Below are 23,439 nucleotides of genomic sequence, written 5' to 3' on the forward strand. Positions count from 1 at the left end.
AACAGACCAGCAGAAACAGAGGCTACTCTTCTCCAGACACTCTCCATCAAGAAGCCAGTCAAAAGAAAGATGGGGAATGATAGCAAAGTGAAATCAATGACCTTTCTTTACCTGGCATGAGGTAGGGTGGCTTACAGAAGTGAGGATGCAATAACTTCAAAGACCCTAAGAGCATGTCTGTCTTTTTCGGTGCTGTGTACCAGGATCTAGCACACTGCCTGGCACTAAGGAATATCCAATCAACACTGGCCAAATCAATGGCTCAGTGACTACCCTGGAAACAATCATAAAATTCAATAAACACTTAACAAATACTGAAACATTAAACACTGGGCATACGAGGGTAACTCTTAAAAAAACTGAGGACTTATAAGGGACAAAAAAGATGTCTTGGTTATTCACAGACCACTTAAAATTTTTAAAGTCAACTAGCTTATTTCCTTGAAGGGTAAATTTCAAAAAGGCTAGTCTAATGTATTAACTACATAAAACAAATCCACAAAATTATCTTCAACCATTCTAAGAAACACAGTTCATTGTCTTTTCTCTCCTCCCCAGCTTCTTCTCCATCCTTTTTTAACTTTTTCTAGATTTTCAGGTGACTGCTGCTAAGCTTTGGGGGTTTGATTAGTTTTTCTTCTCACCCCCCTGATCACCTGTTCTGGCAGGATTCTGCTTTCTTTTGTGTTTCTTCATTCTCCCCTGGGAAATTTATGTCTGTTTCTGGCATCTGTCCCCCATCCTCCTTCAGTGAACACTGAGGTGAAAAATTCATTTATTTTTTAGCAGTGTCTCCACTGCCTGTCCATAGATTACCCTTTTTTATCTCTTCGAGGCTCGACAAACCACTTTTCAGATCTCCTGTTCTGTAGGTGCTCTCAGAAATACCTCATTATTATTTATCATCATCTCATAGGTAATCTCTCTTCCTTTTTTTCACTCTTAATTTGGAGATTTTTTTAATATTCTTAACATCTTCCTGTAATCACACCAGTCTCCTCCTCTGTAACACTCGATGCCAACTGTGCCTCTTTCTTAATAAATAATTGCTTTGTGCTCTTTAGTTTCTAATCCTGTTAGCCTGATAACTGGAATATTCTTGTAGCGTGTTTATAAGCAGCATTAACTTTGGGGCATCTACTTGCTGAATTACATCTCTGAATGCACATGCCTTTTCCCACTTTTATTCTTTCACTACTTACCCCCCGCCTTTTTCTCATTCTGCTTTATAGCGTCTAAAGTTCAAGGCTGACTGTTAAATTTTGTTTCAAGAGACAGAAAGGTTGCAGTTCTGCCTACACATCTCCTGCATTTTTCAGAGTTTAAATCAATGGCTCAGATCATACTTGCTATGCAAAGCATCATCTGATGACCAAATCTAGTGCAACAATCCGTTAGGTCCAAACTCCTGCATGTGTCACAAATTTGCGTAACACCAAACAAATCAAGCTTCCTTGCTTCTTCTTTCCCTTCTCTAGTTTGACCAGACTTGCTGAAGCCTCTAGCTGGATTATCATCATATTCTGAAAATACTCTCCAGTTCTATACTTCCAATCACACCCTTTGTTTCACATAAAACTTAATCAAGAGGAGTTTCATGTACGTTTCCACTTGTACATAATGATAAATTATGTAGCTTAAGCTACATTCAGTACATTCCCCACCATAATTTTTCTTTCTATAGTATACACAGATAAATCACATTTATCTCCTCATTATTTTCCATCATGTCCATATTCTAGTGGTCCTTACCACCTGATAGGCACAATTTAACTCCTTTTCCATTGCAATTTTTATAACCTTTAATTATCAGCCAGTATTAGCTTGTACCTGTAATTTCAAGTGATGTTCATTTCTTCTAAACTAAAAAATGAAAGAATGAATACCAGGAAGTCCCTTGTTTTGCTTAGCATACCCACCTAAATGGAGTAAATTGCATGTGATATATGCATTAAAAAGCATTTCTGAAATATAAACTTTACGAAGTAAACAGTCTGAGCTACCTGATAGGTACCAGCTGATAAATATGATAAAACTGCAAAATAGGATTTTGCCCCTCCGATGTGGAACATATTAAGGGAGCCAAATAACAATACTGAGTAATGTAGCCACCATCAGTAGAAACTCTTCAGCAGGCCACAACATAGTTTGAACTTATGTGCTGCTCTTTAGTTAAAATATATATATATAGTCATACCCATTTTAAATAAGTAGAAATTTGCACAAATAGAAAGTGACTTTCCTAGGATCACTAAGAAATCATGCCAATCCAGTCTAATTGGTAATGCTTTTAAGCACCACATTTAACTGGATTTTCTTATAGCACTAATGTTCCTCCACTGACACAACTTAGCAGGCAATGTATGTACAAAAACTATAATAGCCTGAAAAGAATTAACAATGAACAATGTGCAAAATAGTCAATTACAGGCTTATACTTTAAACAAGCACTTACAATGAAAATTTAAAAAAAACCAAAAACGTATCTTGGCTATTGGGTCATTTTCCAGGCTACTAACTGCTAAACCATGTGCAGAACATGCTTCCAATTTAACCATCCAGATTTCCTAAAAAGGCAGATAGCTTTGCTCTGCAGGCAGAATCAAGTTGGTCTTCAATTTGATTTTTAAAACAAGGCAGTTTTAAAACAAGTACAGGAAACTAATAACATTTTGCTGCGGATTATCTGAAGAAAGGAAAGGGGAAGTAGGTATTATTTTAAAGACCTTAATTTGTCTGTCTATGAAAGCGAAAAATATAACCTTACTTTGGTTTAGAAAAGGGTAGTAGCTGAATAAGTTCTACAGCCCCATCAGCTTCTGAGAATCAATAGCCCCAAGTCTCGCCTCTTTTGAGACCCAGCATTGGCAATGGTTGCCAATGCAAAAACACCATGTAGGAGGTCATGGTGGCTTTAAAAGCTTCAGAGAAAATTTGAATGTTTCCTAGCTAATGAAAGAAGCTCTCAGGTCTTACAAGTAATCAGACACAATAAAATCTCAAAGTTTCACTCTCAAAATGGCGGGCTTCCAATGGCACCAGATCAAAATCCACACACAAGGAAGTGACCAGAACAGAAGCCAGGTACTTGGAGGGACTTTGGGGGCCTGAAGCTACAGAAGTCCTATACACTGGTGTGATGAACCAAGATGGGTTGGCTTTTGTTAATGAAGCATTGGTACTTCTCACGGACATGATCAGAGGAAGTCAAAGGATGGTTCGTCCACAAAAAGGTCCACAATTGCAAACAGTGTACTAATGTCCCTGAAGACTTGTCACCGTTATGACATTTATTATGAAATCAAGTCAGGTTGACCTAACTTTGGTTCAGGTCAATCTAGTCCTTGTATGAGGTACCACTGCTCATTTACAAAACAAGTTGATGGCTGCTAATCTGTTCCCTCTCTCTGCGTATGCCAAGCCATTATTACCCTGTAGTTAGGACCCTGTTCTTAAACTCCCTGGGAGCTCACACATGGCTCTCCAGGAATCTTGTTTGTCACAAGAACTGTGTTCCTGAAAAGTTGTCATGAGTCTAATTTTCATAGTCTTCAAGGCATCCTCTGGAAAACTCCCCATAAAGGAAACAATTACCTCTCAGTTTATCTTCAGAATTAACCCAAATATTCATTTAACCTTCAGCTCCTATAATCAGCATTTGGATCATCTTGTAATTTCCTGTCTTAATACTAGATGTAGGTGAAGAGACACCTAGGACTTTTGTCTAGGTAATCTTAAGATTTTTGTCGTTGCTTCTTTGAGTTCTTTGCTCCTAAGGCCCAACAAAGTAGCCAGTTAATAATTATCAGTTAGTTGCTACTTTACATCCTACTTATCACCTGGTAAATTTGGTTGATCACACAACTAAAGAACGGCATTTGCTTCTTCCATTGGTCACAGAAGAACTATTTGTCTTAAGCTTCCTCTCCAGAGGGCAGAAGATTGACAGTAAAGACAAGGATCCACAATTACAGAAATGGCTCCCATTAATTATCCTCAACATAGAAGTGAGGAAACTTTGTGGAAAGGGTAGAGTCAGGATTAAGCCCAAGAGTGCACACTGCTTAAGTACCACACAATACAGCTTCTTGGATCAACAAAGTGAAAGGACGGATGGAGGGCACATTTGCAGACCAAAACCAACAAGAAGAAATCTAATAAGTGAGGATTAATACAAAGTTCCATTCTACATAAGGAAGTGGAAGACCTGATTAGAAAGCAATTGATATTAAAAACAATAATTTCAGTGGACTGGGAGCTCAATTTTCAGTCAATGCCAAAACATGGGTAAGTGAAACCTTAGACTGCAATAATACTAAAAATGAAAGCAGATTCACTACTGATTAACCCAGACCAGGAATACTGAGCTAAGTCCTGGATTCACCACTTGGAGAGGGAAAGAGACCAACTAGAACGCACGCAGGGGACAGTGATCAGGAATACAAGGCATGGTTAAACCATGTTACATGTTTTCCAACGACACTTTGGAAGGAAGCAAGAATTATCATCCTGGGAAACATGTGTAGAGAGAAAAGACACAATCCCAGGTAGCTCTGGAGGAGAAACTTAGTGTCCCGAGCTGACAGCTGCAGAATTGAGAACATTCTGAAAGTTAGAGCTGTCACAATGCAATAAATTGCCTTGTCAGGAGTGGCTTCCCCAATGCAGTGAGTGCCCAGGCAGAGGAAGGAATGCCTGCTGGGGTCCATTCACTTATACATTAGTCAGAGTGTCATGCGTGCCAACAACTTTGCTAGGGCTTCATCGAGAAGGATTCCTATACTGGGAGGGAAGCTGATGTAAATGAGAAAGGACACAAGGAGAGCTCTAAGTTCTATTCCACTTTTAAGAATCTATGATGTCTTCCCAAATAGTGGATAAATTAATGTTCTGAGACAAGAGTTTCATTCCAATCTAGCTTAGTGGAGGAACGGGAGGGAAAAAGGAGGGGGAAGGGAGGGAGGGAAGGAAGGAAGGGAAGGAGGAAAGGAAGAAAGAATTTATAAATAATGTGTTAGAGGTGGGTGATTAAATATACACTGAAATGATATGTGATCAAATCAAGAATTATCCAGTTTTCTTAAAGATACTAAGTTTGGGGGGAAGAAAAAGATGAGACGGAGGGTTTTTCCCCTTCAATTTAAGATCTTTAGAAAGCAAAATGATTAATCAGAAAATAGGTTCCCTTTTCTCTCTCTCTCTGGTAACTTATCCATTCCCGTGACTTCAACTAGCAAATATGGAATACTGTATGCCAAATCTGCAATCCCCGGACAGAACCACAAATCAAGTCACTCACAGACATCTCAAATACTCAGTGTGTCCCAAACTGAACTTACCATCTTAATCCCCCATTATCTGCTTTTCCTCCTGTATTCCACATCTCAGTGAATGGCACCGCCATCCACCTTCTGGCCCAAGCCAGACATCAAGAAGCCACTGATGACTCTCCCTTTATCCATCAGTTACTGAGTCCAACCATTTCCTTCCATTTAATATCGCTCGAATTCATATCCTCCTCTTCATCCCCATTGTTCCCGATTTGGTCCAATCTCTCATCTTTTCCTCTTGGAATTGCTTTAATCACCTCCTGAGTAATCTCCCTGCCTGTCGTGTTGCCTCCTATTCACACTGTCGCTAGTGACTATCCTAAACCATAAATCAATCATGTTATCCCACTATTTAAAATCAACCCTTAAGTAGATTTTAAGTTGGATTTTCACTACATGCTTCAGTGAAAATCCAACTTCCTCCCCCTACCATTCAAGAAAGCTCCTTCATTGTTTTGAGGTGAGGATTCTAACCCAGCTTCCGTGTCATCCCTTCCTCTGTGGACCCTGTGGAACTATGTCTCAGTCTTACAGAACCTCTTCAGTTTTGGGCTTCCTGTGACATCCTCTAGCTCCTACACCTCTCTGCCTTTCTCTCAACTGACAATTTTCTTTTTCCTTGGAGAGTTCCAACTCATCTAGTAAGATGGCACTATCCACTCATGTGGTATCACTTCTAATATAACAAAATTCATACTGATTCATCCAATAACCATTTCCAATGCCCTTCTCTCTTGCCTGCCTCGAGTCCTAATGCCAACTAACACTGTAAAGGTTCACTCTCCCAGCTTCCCTTGCAGCTATGAGTAAATATCTGTTAGAGATCTGACCAATAAGATGTTAACAAAATCCTGCTCAAGGCCACCGGTTTCTGGGGATGCTAGTTTCCCCGCTGATGGAATGAGATACAAGCGGGTATGGATGCTACTGTAACCTCTGCCTCTCCAACTTCCTATCATGAAGTCTGACATGGTGTCTGGGGTTCAGCAGCCGTCTTGCAAGAAATGCAAGATGAGAGAAAAAGATGAAGAATTAAAATCAGCATGCTGAGGAGGGCAGGAAAGCAAAGATGGCAACACTAATTTGCTGAATCCACACAGGCGACTCCCACCTGCAGACGTCCCCTTAAGTGATGGAAAAAGCCATGTTTGTTTGATGATGATGTTACTATGATCAGGTATTCCATTAGTTGCAGCTGAACACACACTTAACTGCGATTGCACCTCAGGGAATTCTTGCCACGCTCTCTACAAGTGAGGCAGTGCGGGGTGGTTGAGAACAAGGGCTCCGGAGTCCAGCAGATAGAGCTTGGGATCTGGGCTCTGCCCTTCTCACTGCACAACACCAGGCAGGTAACCTAATCTCTCTGATCCTCAACGGCACCTGCCCCTGGAAAACGGCAATGACCATGCCTAAGAAAGAAACAAGATTGCAAGTGTAAAGTATTAGTGGATGCCTGGTATATACCATGAGCACCAAAACATCTCAGCCATTACTACAAGGAAACTGATGGCTGGTATCCTAGACATGTAATCCAACAGCACCCTGTGCACACATTGATCAGTTCCCTAATGCCCTGACTTAAAATGATCTGTTACCCATCTGACTCCTTCCTTAAGACTGTGGGCCACGCTGAAAGCAAGAAAAGTGGCATGTCACTCTCTGGTGACTGGTGTCACTCTCTGACCTAACAGGGGCCTGCATGGCACAGATTTTCCACAAGTACTTTCTGGATGAATGAATGAATGAACCAAAGACTAATTTGAGTGCTGAAGTTTGGTTGGTTTCTAGGACAACTGAAATTTATATGGATGGTTAAAAAAATTACATATACTGAGGACCATATGATGGCAGACATGCTGATGACACGTTCATTTTATTTATCAAGAAGCCAATCAAACTTGTAAAGCAGTAAGATATTTTGTTTTGCTTTCACAAATATGTGATTTGCCTTTTCCCTCCCTGCCGTAAGGGAGTACTTGCTCTCTGTCTGAAAATCAAGAGAGCTAGGATGTGAGGTGTCAAAACCACTCGCGATACAACCAAGCCAAAAACAGCACACGAGATCTACATTTTCTCTTCTCTACTCCGTCCAACTTAGCCTCTAGAAAAGGCTCTCCTTCTGAATATTGTTATGAAGTTATAAAATGAACGATCCTCATTGTCTGGCAGGGGGGATGATGTGGAGGTGGGAGGGGGTAGCTTCTCGGGTTCTCCAAATATCAGAACACGCCTGAACATTTTTTCTAAACCGCATTTTGTCATCTGCAGTCAAATGCATACAAAATGCTATTGTATAGGAACACTATTTAAACGTGACCGCTGAAATACGTTGCCTAATCACAATGACCTTGGAAAACCGCCCTTGATATAAAACCCAGCCCTCCCTTGGTCGTTAAGATTTTTGCCTGCAGTGGGAGCACTTTCTTCGTCTCTAGGGAGGAATACTCCCTAGTAGTAAGGAAAGGTGATCTGCTCTGATAAAACTTTAACAGGTGCTTAAATTTATATATTATATTACAGCCTTACAAGCTTACACTAATTATTAATTATCCGCCTAAGTGTACACTGCTTTACACATCCTGCCCCTTAACTAGAGTACTCAGAAAAGCCATTGTACTTTGCCGGACTAACGGACCATGTCTTGAACAGCTAAATGGCCTAGCAAATGCAAAGATTTCCCCATATGTACACTTTACAGTGTTCATGCAGATCCACTGCCTATGCCAACCAACTGCGTTTCCACAACCATACCCCACCTTGAGGAACGTGGGTAAGTGAGGGAGGGCTAGAAATGGACGATCTTAGCAAATTAGAGCCAATTCACGAGGCAGCTTCCTTCTTGTTTGCAAAGAGCATCACTCTGTGGTTAGGACTGTAGGGAGAGTGAGTTCCCTCATTCTACTCTGCAAACATTTTCCAGAAGTCACAGAGAGGCTTCTTTTTATGCTAGAGCAGGTGTGAACTCAATTCCACCCTGAAACCAGTATCAGTAGAGCTGAGAGAACAGCCATAAATTTTTATTTCAGAACTAAATGAAACTCATGAGGGTATGGGGCAAAATCTCATTAACTATTAAAAAGCCTTTAAAAGACTCTGAGCAAGGCTGCTTTCTATTGTTTTATTTTCAATTGGGTGTTCAAGCTATATACAGGACTTTGCAATGAATGGAAAATGCAATCACAAAAAGGTATCTATTTTGAACCGTTTTATCTTGGAGGTAACAAAACATTTCAGAGAGTTCTCCCCCACCCCACCCCGCCGCCACCGAGACCACATCTCCATGAGTTAGGTCAGTAAAAGAAATAAGGAAATCAAGGGTAAAGGAAAAGTGGGAGATCACCAAAAGATTATCCAGCAAACTATTATTTCGTAGGTCAGTTGTGCCCCTAACGAGTTACTAGGATGCCTGACAGAGGTTGCCCACAGCTGCTTAAGCGGTCTGCCAGGATATTGAAAATATTTATGCTCACTGCATCTCAGTTTCCAAATAACATTTGCGAGACCATCAATAAATAAGGAAAAGGGAAACTCTGCAATGAAAAAAATAAAAACACACACAATATAAAGTATGAGTTTAATCCTGTCAATCCAAGCTTTAAGGATCCCCAAAATCTGAATATTAGGCTCATTTCTGAATACTCTGAAAGTTCTGAAGGAGACAAGGTCACCAATAAATTCTTCTCCACGATTTGGTATTGCCCAATTAAGTACCATCAGTTACACCAGCTACACATAAAGAGTTTATGCTCGCATCCCCAGCATTCAGATTTGGCTACGGAACTGTTAAGAGTACGGCTTGGTCTGAATAGCCAAGGTGAGGAAAAGGCAGGAGCAATTAGTAACCTAGTAATTTCAGAGATTCAGGCAGCCACGCCAATGCTGATAATTCAAGGCTAGAAAATCGTACTGCAAGATCGGAACGCTCTAAAATTAGCTTTTTACGTGTCTCTTTCTCTCTCTTCCTTCTCTCCTTTTGTCTCCCCCTTCTCCACCAAATGGTATCAGATATTACACACATTGTATTTTCATTCAGCTTTTAATATGGCCCACGAGGGGGTGGCATTTAATTAATCACATCCACATTCTGCCAAAACTCACTACATGAGTCTCAAGTCTGCATATTACTTTTGCCAAGCTGGTCAGACCCAATGAACAGAAAAAGAGCCTAGAGAAAATAAAAGTAGGTGTAATGATCATTCACAGCCACTGCATTTAAGGGCCAGGTATTGATATTTTTCCTGTTTCTCCGTTTAAATGCAGAGCAACTACTCAGATGAGAAATTCCATCAGAGCACCAAAGATTGCCCAAAATCACATAACGGGAGAGTGGAGAGCTGGGAGTCAAACCAGTGCCAGCTAAACACAAGCCTTGCTCAGCCCACCATCCTCCACTGCCCCCATACTAGGGCTTCAGCGGGATTTTCAACCTGTAGGAAAGCTTTCTATGTTTTACTTTAAATATTAACAATGTAACCAGCTATATTTTGCACCAATTTAAAGCAAAACACCCTTATCATTTTTTCTATTAAGAAACCAGTGTCAAGGAACTGAGGAAGGGTTGATAAACAATCATCAAGAAGATGAGAAATGTTCGGGATGTGTCTATTAAGTGCTTGGGAATAAATTTAATTCGGTCCCAATCTATGCTCCAAATAGTCTGCCACTGTTGGTCCCTGGGTCTGATATTCTGCAAGAGGAAATAAAATGAGATCCACTGAGCACCTCTTTCTACTCAAAAACCATACACGGTTCCTTAGGAAAGACTCAGAACCCCTCGGGAGTGAAGGGAATGAGAGGATAATGACATACACAGGCAACATTCTCTGCCAAGCTTCTCTGGAGAAGAACAAACTGAACTGGAAGACTACCTCCAAAACATTCCCCAGAACCTAGAAGGGACGTGTAATAGGATCCCCTTGATAAAAAGCATCCTACCCAGAGGTTACTCCATATGCAGGTGACCTACAGTGCAGGTGAAGAAATCTCAACTTGACAGCGGGCTTCCCAGCCCACCACTCACAATCCACACCAAGGCGCTTTCCGCCATGGGTAACAATGAACCTCGAGAACATTTAAGTTGGAGAGAAAAATGGTTGGAGGCAAATGTTTCATCAAGGGGCACATCTGAAGTCCACGAAGTTGGCCCCAAAGAGATACTTGTTTTCTAGGATTACTGTTTTTTGAGGAAAGGCTGAAAAAGAAACCTTTTTATTTCCGTCTTGCTGTTTTCAGAAGTGATCACTCCACACTATCTCCGCCTGTTCTTGCCTTCTGTTCCAATCTCAATAGAAGGTAAAGGTGTTTTCAAACTGCCATCGCCCAAGACCCAAAGTCTACAGAATTTTCAATTAATCACAGACAAAAGTGACAGAGTACCAATGTGTAGCTGTGCAATGGCTTAAGATAATAGTCAAGACAGCAGAGTGGTTACTGCAAAGTGTACCACGTCATTGCATGGCTGAACAGTGATGCTGGGGTAAGTGTGACAGGTATCACTACGCTCACCTCAGAAATGCGGAAGTTGGGGTGCATAAGAAATGTAGCCAAAGTCCCATCACCATGAAGTGGAACAGCCAAGATTAAGACCGCAGGGACCCTGAGCCTAGTCCACTATTCCACGAGCCCTCTCAAGACTGCAGTGCTTCAAACTGAGCTCCTTTGCTGCTTTGGTCCTTAATGAAGGTTATCATGTGAACAAAGAAAATAGGCTTACGGCATTTTCTTTTTTTTTTTAAATGAAGGTCAATATCGCACTTAAGGTAGGCACACAACTTTCACGGACATGAGGTTAACAGACTCTGAAAATTACTGCTGCTTCCTCTGGAGCTGAGGGGCAATGAGAGGTTTGCCAAGTGTTTGATCCTCCACCCAAGGATCCAGTCAAGAAGGCCGTTACTGGGGGCTTCCCTGGTGGCGCAGTGGTTGAGAGTCCGCCTGCTGATGCAGGGGACACGGGTTCGTGCCCCGGTCTGGGAGGATCCCACATGCCGTGGAGCGGCTGGGCCCGTGAGCCATGGCCGCTGAGGCTGCGCGCCCGGAGCCTGTGCTCCGCAACGGGAGAGGCCACAACAGTGAGAGGCCCGTGTACCACAAAAAAAAAAAAAAAAGGAAGGCCGTTATTGGTGAATGCTATCCCAGGCGTATTTTAAGTGGCAAGCTTAGGCAAAATTCAAGGTAATGCCTTTCCAGTGAAAAACTTAACAGAAAAACTTTGTACTAAAGGAAAAGGGAACTGTTTATTCCACATCCTGCTTCCCTTTAAAGATCGACGGTCCCTCCCCAGCCCATGTTCTCATGGGCCTGATTCATGCCGTGACTGGGATCAGCAGAGGTGGGAAACTTCTGGCCAAAAGTTGGATCCAGCTCTCACCACAGTTTCATGCAGTCTTGGCGTGCTGAGCAAGATGAAATGTCTGTTGGCTGCACCTAAGCCTCCACATTAAAGATCAACAAATACAACTAGATACATATTAAAGTAAAATAGAGGGTTCTTCTGCCCCCGGCAGCGGGCATTCTTGTGTGAGTGCTTCACGGCAACACGGCAGGTGGTTGGAGGGAAGTTCCCGGGAGCCTGTTTGGCAGTGGTCCAGGGGAACGATCGCTGTCACTTACAGGGACATGTCCCGGGACCTTGCTGATCCAGGATGCCAGGCCGGCTCTGAGTGGCTGCCGCAGTGGACTGTGGGAGTGGGCCCCAGCCTTAGGTGCTGCCAGAGACCACTGAAGGGACTGGAGACAAGGCTGGAAGCTGGAGCCATGGGCGGTTGCATGACCAGGCAACTCTGGACAGCCTGGCAGGAATTCAAGCCGGAGACCTAAAAGAGAAGGTTCTGGATGATGAGGACATGAAGCCCTTGACTCTGGCTGGTTGTTGCCTTGATCACGGGATGAGGACAAGGAAAGCACAAGCCTTGGCGATGAAATGAGAACAGCCCACCCCTGACTCCTCCTTCCTGGGTGCGACTCTCCCGCGGTCCTTTCTCTATCATCTTCCTTTCAATACTCTTTTTCTGTTCCATGCCTCTTTGTCTTTCTCTCTAATCTGCTGACCAGAATCCAGAGTCGAGACCCATTTTTATATTTTGCTTCTCACATGAAAGCTGGAGCCTTGTTCCTTATTTTCAAAGCTGCTAAATTGAAAATTACAGATTCTTCTCTTAAAAGAAACTAAATAAACCCTGTAAATTGGCTAAGCCCAATGTGCATTCTCGACTCCCTTCTCTCTTATCTCTTTCCATTGCACAGGCTGGAGAAGCAGTTGTGTACATTCCCACCCCCTCCAAATTCTGCAGCTGGAGAATGGCCGTGGATGTAGGGGGGCCGGGGACCATACGGCCGGACTCACCTTTTCCTGCTTCTTGCTGCATCAAACTCAAACTTGACTCCTGAAGCTGTGACAGTCACCTTTAGACAATGAGGGAAGGGACAAAGGAATCACAGAGATACAAGCCTGGACTGCAATGAACTGCAAACCAAATCTCGCCACGGCCTACCACCAGACTTCTACTATGAGAAAAATTATTCGTAAGCCACCATTAGTCACATTTTCCATTCTTTCCAAACAAAAGCATGCCTACCTGACACAAACTGCTTTTTCCTTTGACTTGACTCGAAAACGATTTATTTTCTCTTAGGGTCAATAACTTTCCATGTGAGAAATCTTCCTCTGGTATGTAGAAGACCTACACTTTTCTGCTAGGTATAGTTTTCAAGTAACGTTTTTCTGGTATCAGTTCTTCTAAATTTTAAAAAAGCCTGGTTTAGTCCACCTAGTTTGACTACAAGTGTCTGGTTATCACAGCATTGCTACGCTATGCCATCGAGCAAGCAGCCTAATGGAAAGAAAACAAGACTAATGAAAGAGGAACAGAAATGTTTATTGACTGGACAAGAGGAAACAAGTTACCTTATCTGAATACCGGAGACACACAACTGTTTTCAGTGGCCTTCCAAAAAATATTGATTTTACTTATTTCCTTTTATAAATAAAATAATTGGTGGTGTGTTTATTGAAAACTGAAATCTATCACACTGTAATATGGTCTGTTTCCTGACATTCTGTAGAGTCAAGGTTACAGAACTACAGAATGAACTTCTAGATGACTGTCCCTGGTTTAGGGTTTTCTTCTTGACACAGTAAAAAGTAGGCCTCACTTTAATTTATGGGCTTTTCACATAGGGTTTAGACCCAAATATCTGATTTCCCCAATTTATTCATGAATGAAACAATCCACTAGCCATTTACTGAGGCCCTGCAACTCTATGCCAAGGCCTGGCCCATGCATAGCACTTTTCTCCCGGTGACGTACAGTAACTTAGTGAGTTATTATTTTATCCCCGATCAATCCAATCCCTTACCTATAGTTTGCAATGAGCTGAGGTAGAAAAGCAACGTCCATTTGAATCAGGCTTTAAAGAATTACATTTGGAAAACACATCACTAGCAAAGTTACGTGAAGGTATCACAAAATAGAGATGAATGGATTAGAAAGAACGCTGAAACATCTCTAAAGATAAAATACTGTATAAGCAGAAAATGGCATACCTAAAAGATCAATGGACCATTAGTTGAGAAAATTACCTCAGAAATCATCTAGAGACTTGTTCCCCCCTCAATTTAAAGATATAAAAAAGATCTGACCTGAAGACCCACAGACATTTGTAACAAAAGAGAGTAGAAAAGTCAGTTCTCTGGCTCCCAGCCTTCACTCAAAATCAGCATTAATTAGATCATTGGGGATGATACTTAAAAGAGTCTTATTTGTTAATACTTCAGGAAGACATTTTAAGCTAACATTAAAATAACAAAGTTCCCAAACAAAGCTAACAAGAAATAAAACCACTATTAAACATTTCTTCTCTCAGAAACTGCTTGTTACCACATTATCAGTCCAATAGCTAACAGATGACATCAAGATAACCTCAAGCTAAAAAGTGTCATTGAAAATGCAGACATCCCTAACCAGTGAACTTGTAAGCAGCCTGCTATCACTACTGAACTTCAGAACAATTAAAAAGTGAACTAAAATTTCTAGAGCTGACATCCACATTCACAATTCCATTTTCATGAAATTACTAAAATAGTATTTGACCTCTGGCACTTCAAAGTCAAATAATAGCCTTTTTTGTCCAGGTTTTGTTATTTTCAAATATTTACATTCCAGCATGGAAAAAAATCAGATACAGAACCAAGAGGTCAAGTTAAATCTTACCCATGCTTTGAAAAAACTACGTTTCTTTGTGGTCATTCTTTTCCTTTGTGTGTTACGGTTTTCAAAACCGTTTTCCAAGTAAGAGCCTCTTCATTGGGTATTTCCAGTTTTACAGTGAAAAGAAAAACTCCCTGTATTAACATCTACTCACATTCGCCGTTTTACAAGACTGTGCCACTGGCCTCTGCCACTGGGATTTGAAAGCACTCACAACACTTCACCTTTATGCTGGGCTAAACTCAGGGTAGCCATAAACACTTTGAAGTAATACAAACCTAAATATTCCTGCTCGGCAAACGGAGCCGTGGAAGTGAATTATAATGAGCTAGCAGCTGTCACAATATGACCACAGTAACCAAATCAAAATATCAACCGCTAACCCAGATGAGATTCAAAGGTCATCCTATAAGCCAGCAGCTTTCTGAACCACGATCTAATCCTGCAGTAAAATGTTCCACTGAGCTAGTTTAGAAATCAGTTAGTCTATGGTAGGAAATTATTTAGTGCACTGTTGGAGTACCACGAGTGGGACAGGAACCAAATACCACAATAAGGAAACCGAACCATTCACAAGGGGACATGTAAAAACACAGCCGCTCATGTTGAACTAAGCGGCACCCAACCGTACCAAAGTATCACTTTTCACATCCTTCGGTTACCAATGCATGTCTATAATCTTACTGGCATCTTGCTCACTCAAACAATCTGGTTTTCAATTAAGGCTCTGGAACAATAGAAGGAATATGCATGCTTAGGTCCTTCCTTGGATCAAAAAGTTGTAGCTAGAAAATACACTGTCTCCCATTGTAAAAAAATATTTGGACAATTACCTGCAAAAGCTTCATGCTTGGCAAACAAAACAAACAAGCAGGAATGCGTTTTTTTTTTTAATTCCGTACTCTTTGCCTATAGTTCTTGCCAGGATTTTCAACTATTCCATAGCATATAATCCTCTTAAAAGCACAAGGCTCAGACACATGGCCCCTCCGTCCTATTAGCATACTCTGAAAGCGACCCACTGACCACCTGTAAAGGTTTAATCAAACTGTTTAATAACTGCAGTGAACAAGTCTCCAACAGATCAAGTGTACATTATTATCATTAATAATCATACGGAGACACAAGGAAGAAGTGATTAGTTCTCTCCAGATACAAAACAGGGCAGGGAATGTCAAACAAGCAAAAATGCAAACTGGCTCGCTTGTCTCTACCCAAGGAAAACAATCAGTGAGGACTCAGGAAGTGTCAAGTGAAAGAGTCTGCTAGGGCTTCCCTGGTGGCGCAGTGGTTGAGAGACCGCCTGCCGATGCAGGGGACACGGGTTCGTGCCCCGGTCCGGGAAGATCCCACATGCCACGGAGCGGCTGGGCCCATGAGCCATGGCCGCTGAGCCTGCGCGTCTGGAGCCTGTGCTCCGCAACGGGAGAGGCCACAACAGTGAGAGGCCCGCGCACCGCAAAAAAAAAAAAAAAAAAAAAAGAGTCTGCTATACAAATACTGAATCATGATGCTGTACACCTAAAACTAATATCATGTGATATGTCAATAAAATTTTTTTAATTTAAAAAGGGAACTATATGAATTGGTCAAGGCAGGCAGTCAGCTAGATGACTCAGTGCTGAAATCTCAACTCCTCCAGACTTCCCCACACTAAAAGAAAAACAAAAAGCCATGCACACATTCTTTAAAACAACAAATTTCAGGGCTTGCTTTTTTTTGTTTACTTTAGTTATGTTTTTCTTTAAAGCATTTACACAATATCAACTTCCAAAACTCTGTATGGCAACTGTAACTACAGACAGCAATGGAAGGAGCAGTGCACCCTTATAAACCAAATGTCATTAATTCTTCTAGCACAATAGGTGCGCATGCGTGTGTGTGCGTGCACACGTACGTGTGCATGCATGCAAGTGCACTTGTGTTCACGTGTTTATTTTTAGTTTAGGGATTCAAACTAATACCAAATAAGGTATTATATTCAGATATGCAAGCTTATTTCTAAAGGAATAAATTAATGGAGACACCCTATTACTTATAAATTATATACCATTTTGCATAAGTTTGAGATACACAAATAAATTAAGTTTTTGTACTTTGGTGCCAGAGGTAAGTATTAGATTAAAAAAACTGTAACATTTATGCAAAACCATTCATGTGAAGTCAGAGTTCAGAATTGTAATAAAGGGTTTTGTTACTATAACAGAAATTATAAGCAAATGTTAGCAATGCCTGCATCATTTCTCCAAAATAGTGCACTGCCATAAAGAACAAAATATATAATAATAATTCAATCCTAAAAGAAGAGAGTGGTTCATTACTTCTTTCTTTCCTCGCAATAAAATAAAACCTAAGTGAACAGTTTACCAAAAAAATAGGTCATCTGCAGTTAATAACTCTTTCCCGTAAAATTAGTGTCACTTATTTCTGTAGCAGACGCCTAATTCAGTCACAGACTTGATTGATTCGACAACAGAGAATCTGGTCTAATAAAGTGGCTGATTTATTTCTGATGCTATAGCTTTTACCCTAATATGACATCACAGCAGAATGAAATCTTTGACATGTAAAGAAATCCTATGCACTTTTCATGAAAACTAAGGATTCTGAAAGTAGATATTGTTGTCAAAAACTTACAGTAAAGACTAATATCTTCTTTTGGTAGAACGAAAACTTCCACAAAGACTACAACACAGAATATGGATTCGGACACAAAGAGCAGTTTAGGATATACCATATATTCGGTGACTTCAAATTATTGGCTATACTAATAGGTCTTATTTTATCTTTGTCTTCATTTGTAAATTGGTTGTCTTTAATTTCTTGAAAACGATCTCTCTTCTCTTTGTAAAGGTACAGCATAGCACCAAGCATGGTTCATTTCAAAAGTGGTTTCATTTTAAATCAACAGCAGCTTGGGCAAAATCAATGAGCATCTTTGTTCCCTGAATCTAGCCCTGAGATACTCAAGCCAATCAAAAAGGCATTTGGGATGTGAGAAATTATAAAGGGGGATGGGGTGGATTTGTAATGCAGCATCCTAGTTAATTCTCTAAAAATATTTTTTTAAAATCCTTTTCCAAAGTAAAGATGCAAGGTATTTCATAGTGGTTTAAATGTCTTTTCCTCCCTTTTTTTTGCACACTGCGCCATGCCCTCTGGCTCTGAGCGTGACTTCCCTGACCCCAGTCTGACACTGCACCGTTAATGTCAGATAAACCATTTAACCCAAGCACAATTCTTTTCTGTGCAAAAATCTGCTTGAGGTGGAAAATGTAGCAGTTTGTAAACAATAAAGAGCCATGTTTCAGACCAGACAGCTTATCTAACAGAGAAGTCCTTTCATTGGGAACAGTGGGTGGGAGCCTCCCGGACATAGTAGCATTTCCTACCACAATGCAGGAGACTGTCTTGGCCTCCATATTTAAGGGTTTAATGGGAAGGAGGGCAGACGGGATAAAAGAACACAGCTGACATGGACTTTCAGCTTAAACAACAACTAAGTGAAAAGAGTCAGCTCTCTCCATTCCAGCTCTAGACTCTCAGCCCACTTATATTTTAATACTATTTGGATTGAAAAACGAATTTGGTTCGTAAAACAGTTACCCTGGAGGATACACAAACAAGAACAATTATTTGATATCTCTGTATTGTTTGGTGTCTTCTGTAATATTAATTCATCATGTTGTTCTTTAGGAAAACTGTTTTTCATGGACATAACATAAACTTCTCAATATGAGTAGTAATTTATCCTATTTTACTTTAGCTCATTGGAGGACAGGTTTAGAATCTTCCAAGGAAATCCTTTAATATACTCTTTACGTGCTACTTCTCAAGATGATTATTTTCAGCTTAATCTTTTATTTTATGAAGCTGGATGAGGAGAAATAGAGATGGGATGATATGAGATTCTAGAATTATTACTACTGTCATCGAAAAAAATCTAAAGTTTTTCTTTAAAATCTAAGTTGACAAATATATCTAGTCACCTGCAACTGTCTATCCTGGAAACAGGAAACACTGCATCTCTTATCAACAACTGATTTAAAAAACTGGGATTCTTGCTTTAGCTACAAAGTTAAAACATAAATATGAAAGTTAAAGTTTAAAAAAAGAGAACAAACATTAAGAACAACCTAGGGTCACACACAACTTTGAGAACGTGGTCCTCAAAGTTGGGATGACACTTTACTGCCCATTAAAAATAAATTCCTAGTATTTCTCTGTTTTGACTATAGTGTGTTAAATATCTGAAGTCCCTTTAGATGGATTTGATGGTGACTTTTGAAAAAATGACTGAGATTCAAGAACAATATACATGTTAAATAACAAGTATAGTGTCCAAGGCTTAAAAATTGGGACACTTCTCAGAAGCATCTGCAATTATGGTTTCAGAATGATATATGTACGGCTGTGTGTTTTCCTTGGAGTATAGTCCAACAGCCTGGGACATGAAATTTAACCTCATTTATTGATGGATTCGCAACAGGATTTGGCCACACTGAGAGATTTACTAATATTGTTAAAACTCACATTTATTAGAACAGAGGTTTTTTTTTCCAATCAAAACTAAAGTAACAGCTATTGGGACCTTTTAAGCCATTATAAATTGTCTTTCCATTGCTCAGGTTACTGCTGTGAAAAAAAAAATCCCTACAGGGTAGTCAAAGCAGAAACATACGCTAAAGATGCCAGTAGGAAAGGCAAGACTGTCTCAAACTACATGTAGCTCACTTCATGAAGTAGGATGGGGACCTCCTAGACTATTAGCACTAAAGTTCACGCCTTGATAAATACATAACTAGACTTTACAATTCAACTTGAACATGCTACTTTGATTTAAGCACACTAAACCTATTATTAAAGGGATTTCCATGACCCCTTTAATAAAAATTCAAGCTAACACTGACTTTATCTCATCGACAATGGATAGGCCCAATGATATTAGTTTAAATATTCACTGCTTTCAGGTCATCAACCTTAAACTTAGAAAACAACTGTTGCGGGCTTCCCTGGTGGCACAGTGGTTGAGAGTCCACCTGCCGATGCAGGGGACATGGGTTCATGCCCCGGTCCGAGAAGATCCCACATGCTGTGGCGCAGCTGGGCCCGTGAGCCATGGCCACTGAGCCTGAGCATCCAGAGCCTGTGCTCCGCAACGGGAAAGGCCACAACAGTGAGAGGCCCGTGTACCACAAAAAAAGAAAAAAAAAAAAAGAAAAAGAAAACAACTGTTGCAACATTGAAATTGGGAGAAGTGCTTTACGTCTAAGAAACACAAATATTCCACATGGATTCAGTATCACTGAAATTAGGTAATTCCACGTGGTTGTAAAACTTAGTCCTGTATATGCTATTACCAAGCATAGACTGTCAATATTTTTCTGCAATTTAAAATTACTATAGCGAACTGGCTGAAAATCCAAGTTCCTAAAAAACAGAATCTCTGTCTGGACTTTATTCTCCCTTCCAAGGTAAAACATAAGCATTCAAAAAATGCATGTTAATTCAAAATTAGTCTTACTTTGTATTCTGGAATTGACAAAAGGTGGAGAGAGATTGTCATGTGACCCAAGGTCCCTGCTGGTCATGTGGTCATAGGGAGTCCCATCTCCATAGTTCTGCAAATAAAATAACAGCATAAGTTTAAACTCACCATGAATAAATCAGCACATAAGTATGCCCGACTATTGACACCTCTCTAACCCAATGAAATTGGAGTCCACCATTCCCACTCTGGCACCTCATTATAAGGAAGCTGCATCTTCACAGGTACAGTGGGAAGTAGCGGGCTCTAGAGTCTGCAGAGTCCACATCTTCCTCAAAACAGCCATGAAATTGGGGGAATAATAATAATGGAACCAACTGCATGAAGTTATTGACATGATCAAATGAAATAATGCATGTAAAACACCTGATACATATAAATTATATTGTAAATATTACGTTATTATTTTGAAAAGCCCACATTATTTCAAAAAAAAAAAAAAAAAAAGCAAAATGTGCTATGGGAAAGTTACCCATAACCTGTAATGAATTGCCTTTGGAAGGGAAGGTAGAACCTTTTAAACAGCAGCATTGGGTTTTATGATATTGAAATTTCAATGTTTTCTTATAGTTGTTATTGTGGTTGTAAGAGAACTGGATCATTCCATGAGTAATTAACACATAAGAATGTTAAAATTATTACAACGGGACTATAAATGAACATCAGAAACTTAAGCATAAATTCTGAATTTGGACAAAGTATGCCAGAAAAAAATAGTTTTAAAGCAGACACTAATCTTTGGAAATTTGTCATTATTATGATCATCTCATGGGTCTAAGGGGAATTCTAAATTAAAATAATGTTTTTAAACTGCCCAGCTACTTGCTTTTAATGGAGGAATTGGATAACATACAGGAAAGAGTCAAAATCATCTATCTTATATGGTTCAAATTTCAGTCTACTAAGATACATCAAATGACCAGAAAGGAAAAAAAGTCATGCTGCTCAGCTGGTTGCCCTGCCCATAAAGACTAAGTCAAATTTACTCAGAGGTATCAGTTGGCATGTTAGCCAAAGGGCAGAATCTGCCCACACAAAAGGGACGGATGCTGTAGGAAAAATGAAAATGTGCATCACCTCACTAGAGAATCAATGGAAACCTTAAGGTTCCAAACTACCCCGTTGTCAATCGCCTTCCCTCATTTATAAAAATTAACTTGAATGATACTGTCATGTGATGCTGCCACTATGTCAGTGTATAAAAAGATGTCGTTTTTTAATACCTAGCATGGGTCTTACACTCACTGGTTCTATGCCAGACGTTGCATAACACTAATTATTATTTATTAAGTGTCCTCACCCTCCAGAGTTACTAAACGCTTAATATACATTATCTAATTTAAACCTCAGCACAGTGTTTCAAGGTGACTAAAAACATCACCACTGGGCTTCCCTGGTGGCGCAGTGGTTGAGAGTCCGCCTGCCGATGCAGGGGACATGGGTTCGTGCCCCGGTCCAGGAAGATCCCACATGCTGCGGAGCGGCTAGGCCCATGAGCCATGGCCACTGAGCCTGCACGTCTGGAGCCTGTGCTCCGCAACGGGAGAGGCCACAACAGTGAGAGGCCCGCGTACCGCAAAAAAAAAAAAAAAAAAACATCACCACTGCGGCTTCCCTGGTGGCGCAGTGGTTGAGAGTCCGCCTGCTGATGCAGGGGACACAGGTTCGTGTCCCGGTCCGGGAAGATCCCACATGCCGCGGAGCGGCTAGGCCCGTGAGCCGTGGTCACTGGGCCTGCACGTCCGGAGCCTGTGCTCCGCAATGGGAGAGGCCACAGCGGTGAGAGGCCTGCATACCGCAAAAAAAAAAAAAAAAAAAAAAAAAAAAAAATCACCACTTGAAGATGAAAAAAGAGAGACGTGGCATGTTTTCCCGATACAAGTCAGCCACAATAACCTGTCTCGTGCCAACCCCCTGAATTCAGAAAATATAAATTACAAAATATTGATTCAAAATTATTCACTAACGTATTTCCTGGGGAAAAAAAAGTGGCCAGGGCTTCCCTGGTGGCGCAGTGGTTGAGAGTCCGCCTGCCGATGCAGGGGACACGGGTTCATGCCCCAGTCCGGGAAGATCCCACATGCTGCGGTGCGGCTGGGCCCGTGAGCCATGGCCGCTGAGCCTGCGCGTCCGGAGCCTGTGCTCCGCAACGGGAGAGGCCACAACAGTGAGAAGCCTGCGTACCGCAAAAAAAAAAAAAAAAAAAAAGTGGCCAGACAGTTCATGAAAGCCAAATAAAAGTCAGGACTATCCTAAATGGACCTTGTTCTCAGAAGAACAATTAAAAGTACTACGTGTGTTAAACTGAGAAAGCAGAAGAAATTAAGTACATTTGAATGAACTAAACAATAGAGGGACATTCTGTCATCTCCTACGCTTGCTGTCAGGGGGAATGGATTTATCTCTGCAAGTGCGGACTGTAATGTGAGGAGGAGGAAAGATTTCCTCAACCCGTCCATATAATGCACGAGAATGTCAGACCTGACAGCTGGTGCAAGCGCTCAACAAAGTAACTGGTAAGCTTAGAGCTCCTGCTGTACCCTGAAGACTACAGCGTTGAACCCCAAGGCCAAAGAACAGGTGGAAATGGCGAACTACGACTTGCTGAGATGGCCTCCTTTTGACAGCTTGATTACCTTCCTTACCTCTTATGCCAAAAGAGAGACCTCCCTCCACCTCAAATTTATGAGCACACTTAAAGCAAAACGTTACCTCCTCACCTCCTGCAGAATGCTTCATCTAGCTATACAGCTGGTTGGGGGAGGGGCAGGTGTTTTACTACGTGTTCTATTTTTAATTTGGGGTATTATATGTATATTATAAAAACTGACATGGATTTGAGAGGGCCTAGAAATGACTCCATTAAAGACAGACTATATACAAAATCATACACATTTAAGTCGGAAGGAACATGAAAGATCCTCTGGTTCTACTTCTTCATTTTACGAAGTAGGAAAATGAGGCCCCAGAAAGTGAAATGACACACCCAAGGTCGTATACATACAGAAACACGTATGGCCTGACCAACCCACTCGCACGCCATGCCACGGTCTTCCCATGACACTCAAACTAACAACCAAAATCCACGGAAAGGAGTGGCAAAAATGTGAGACCAAATAAATGAATGAACCCACTGGTGGCCAAAGCCACTAATGGTGGGAAAATCATATGTTGACAAAGTGAAATCCACTCAGATTTATTATGCAGATTATACTGGTAGGCTAGAACTTAATACTATGTCTTCAGAATTATTCAGTGGTTTATTTACACCAATACATTCCAGGGATACTAGGATTTTTCTCAATGTTGCACCATCTACAACGAATAACTTTCTGTGACACTGGATCAA

At 40.9% G+C, this 23,439-nt stretch overlaps 1 protein-coding gene across 1 annotated transcript in view; it reads right to left on the reverse strand.

Moving 5' to 3' along the window:
• Positions 1-23,439, reverse strand: part of TCF4 (transcription factor 4) — a 358,643-nt gene that overhangs the window by 213,732 nt on the left and 121,472 nt on the right. The window contains exon 4 of the mRNA XM_079717032.1: positions 20,067-20,163. Within this exon, the coding sequence (XP_079573158.1) occupies positions 20,067-20,163 (97 nt within the window). The remainder of the gene's footprint in view (positions 1-20,066; positions 20,164-23,439) is intronic.

The sequence above is a fragment of the Hyperoodon ampullatus genome (genome assembly GCF_949752795.1).
Source record: "Hyperoodon ampullatus genome assembly, chromosome: 13".
NCBI classification, from domain to species: domain Eukaryota; kingdom Metazoa; phylum Chordata; class Mammalia; order Artiodactyla; family Ziphiidae; genus Hyperoodon; species Hyperoodon ampullatus.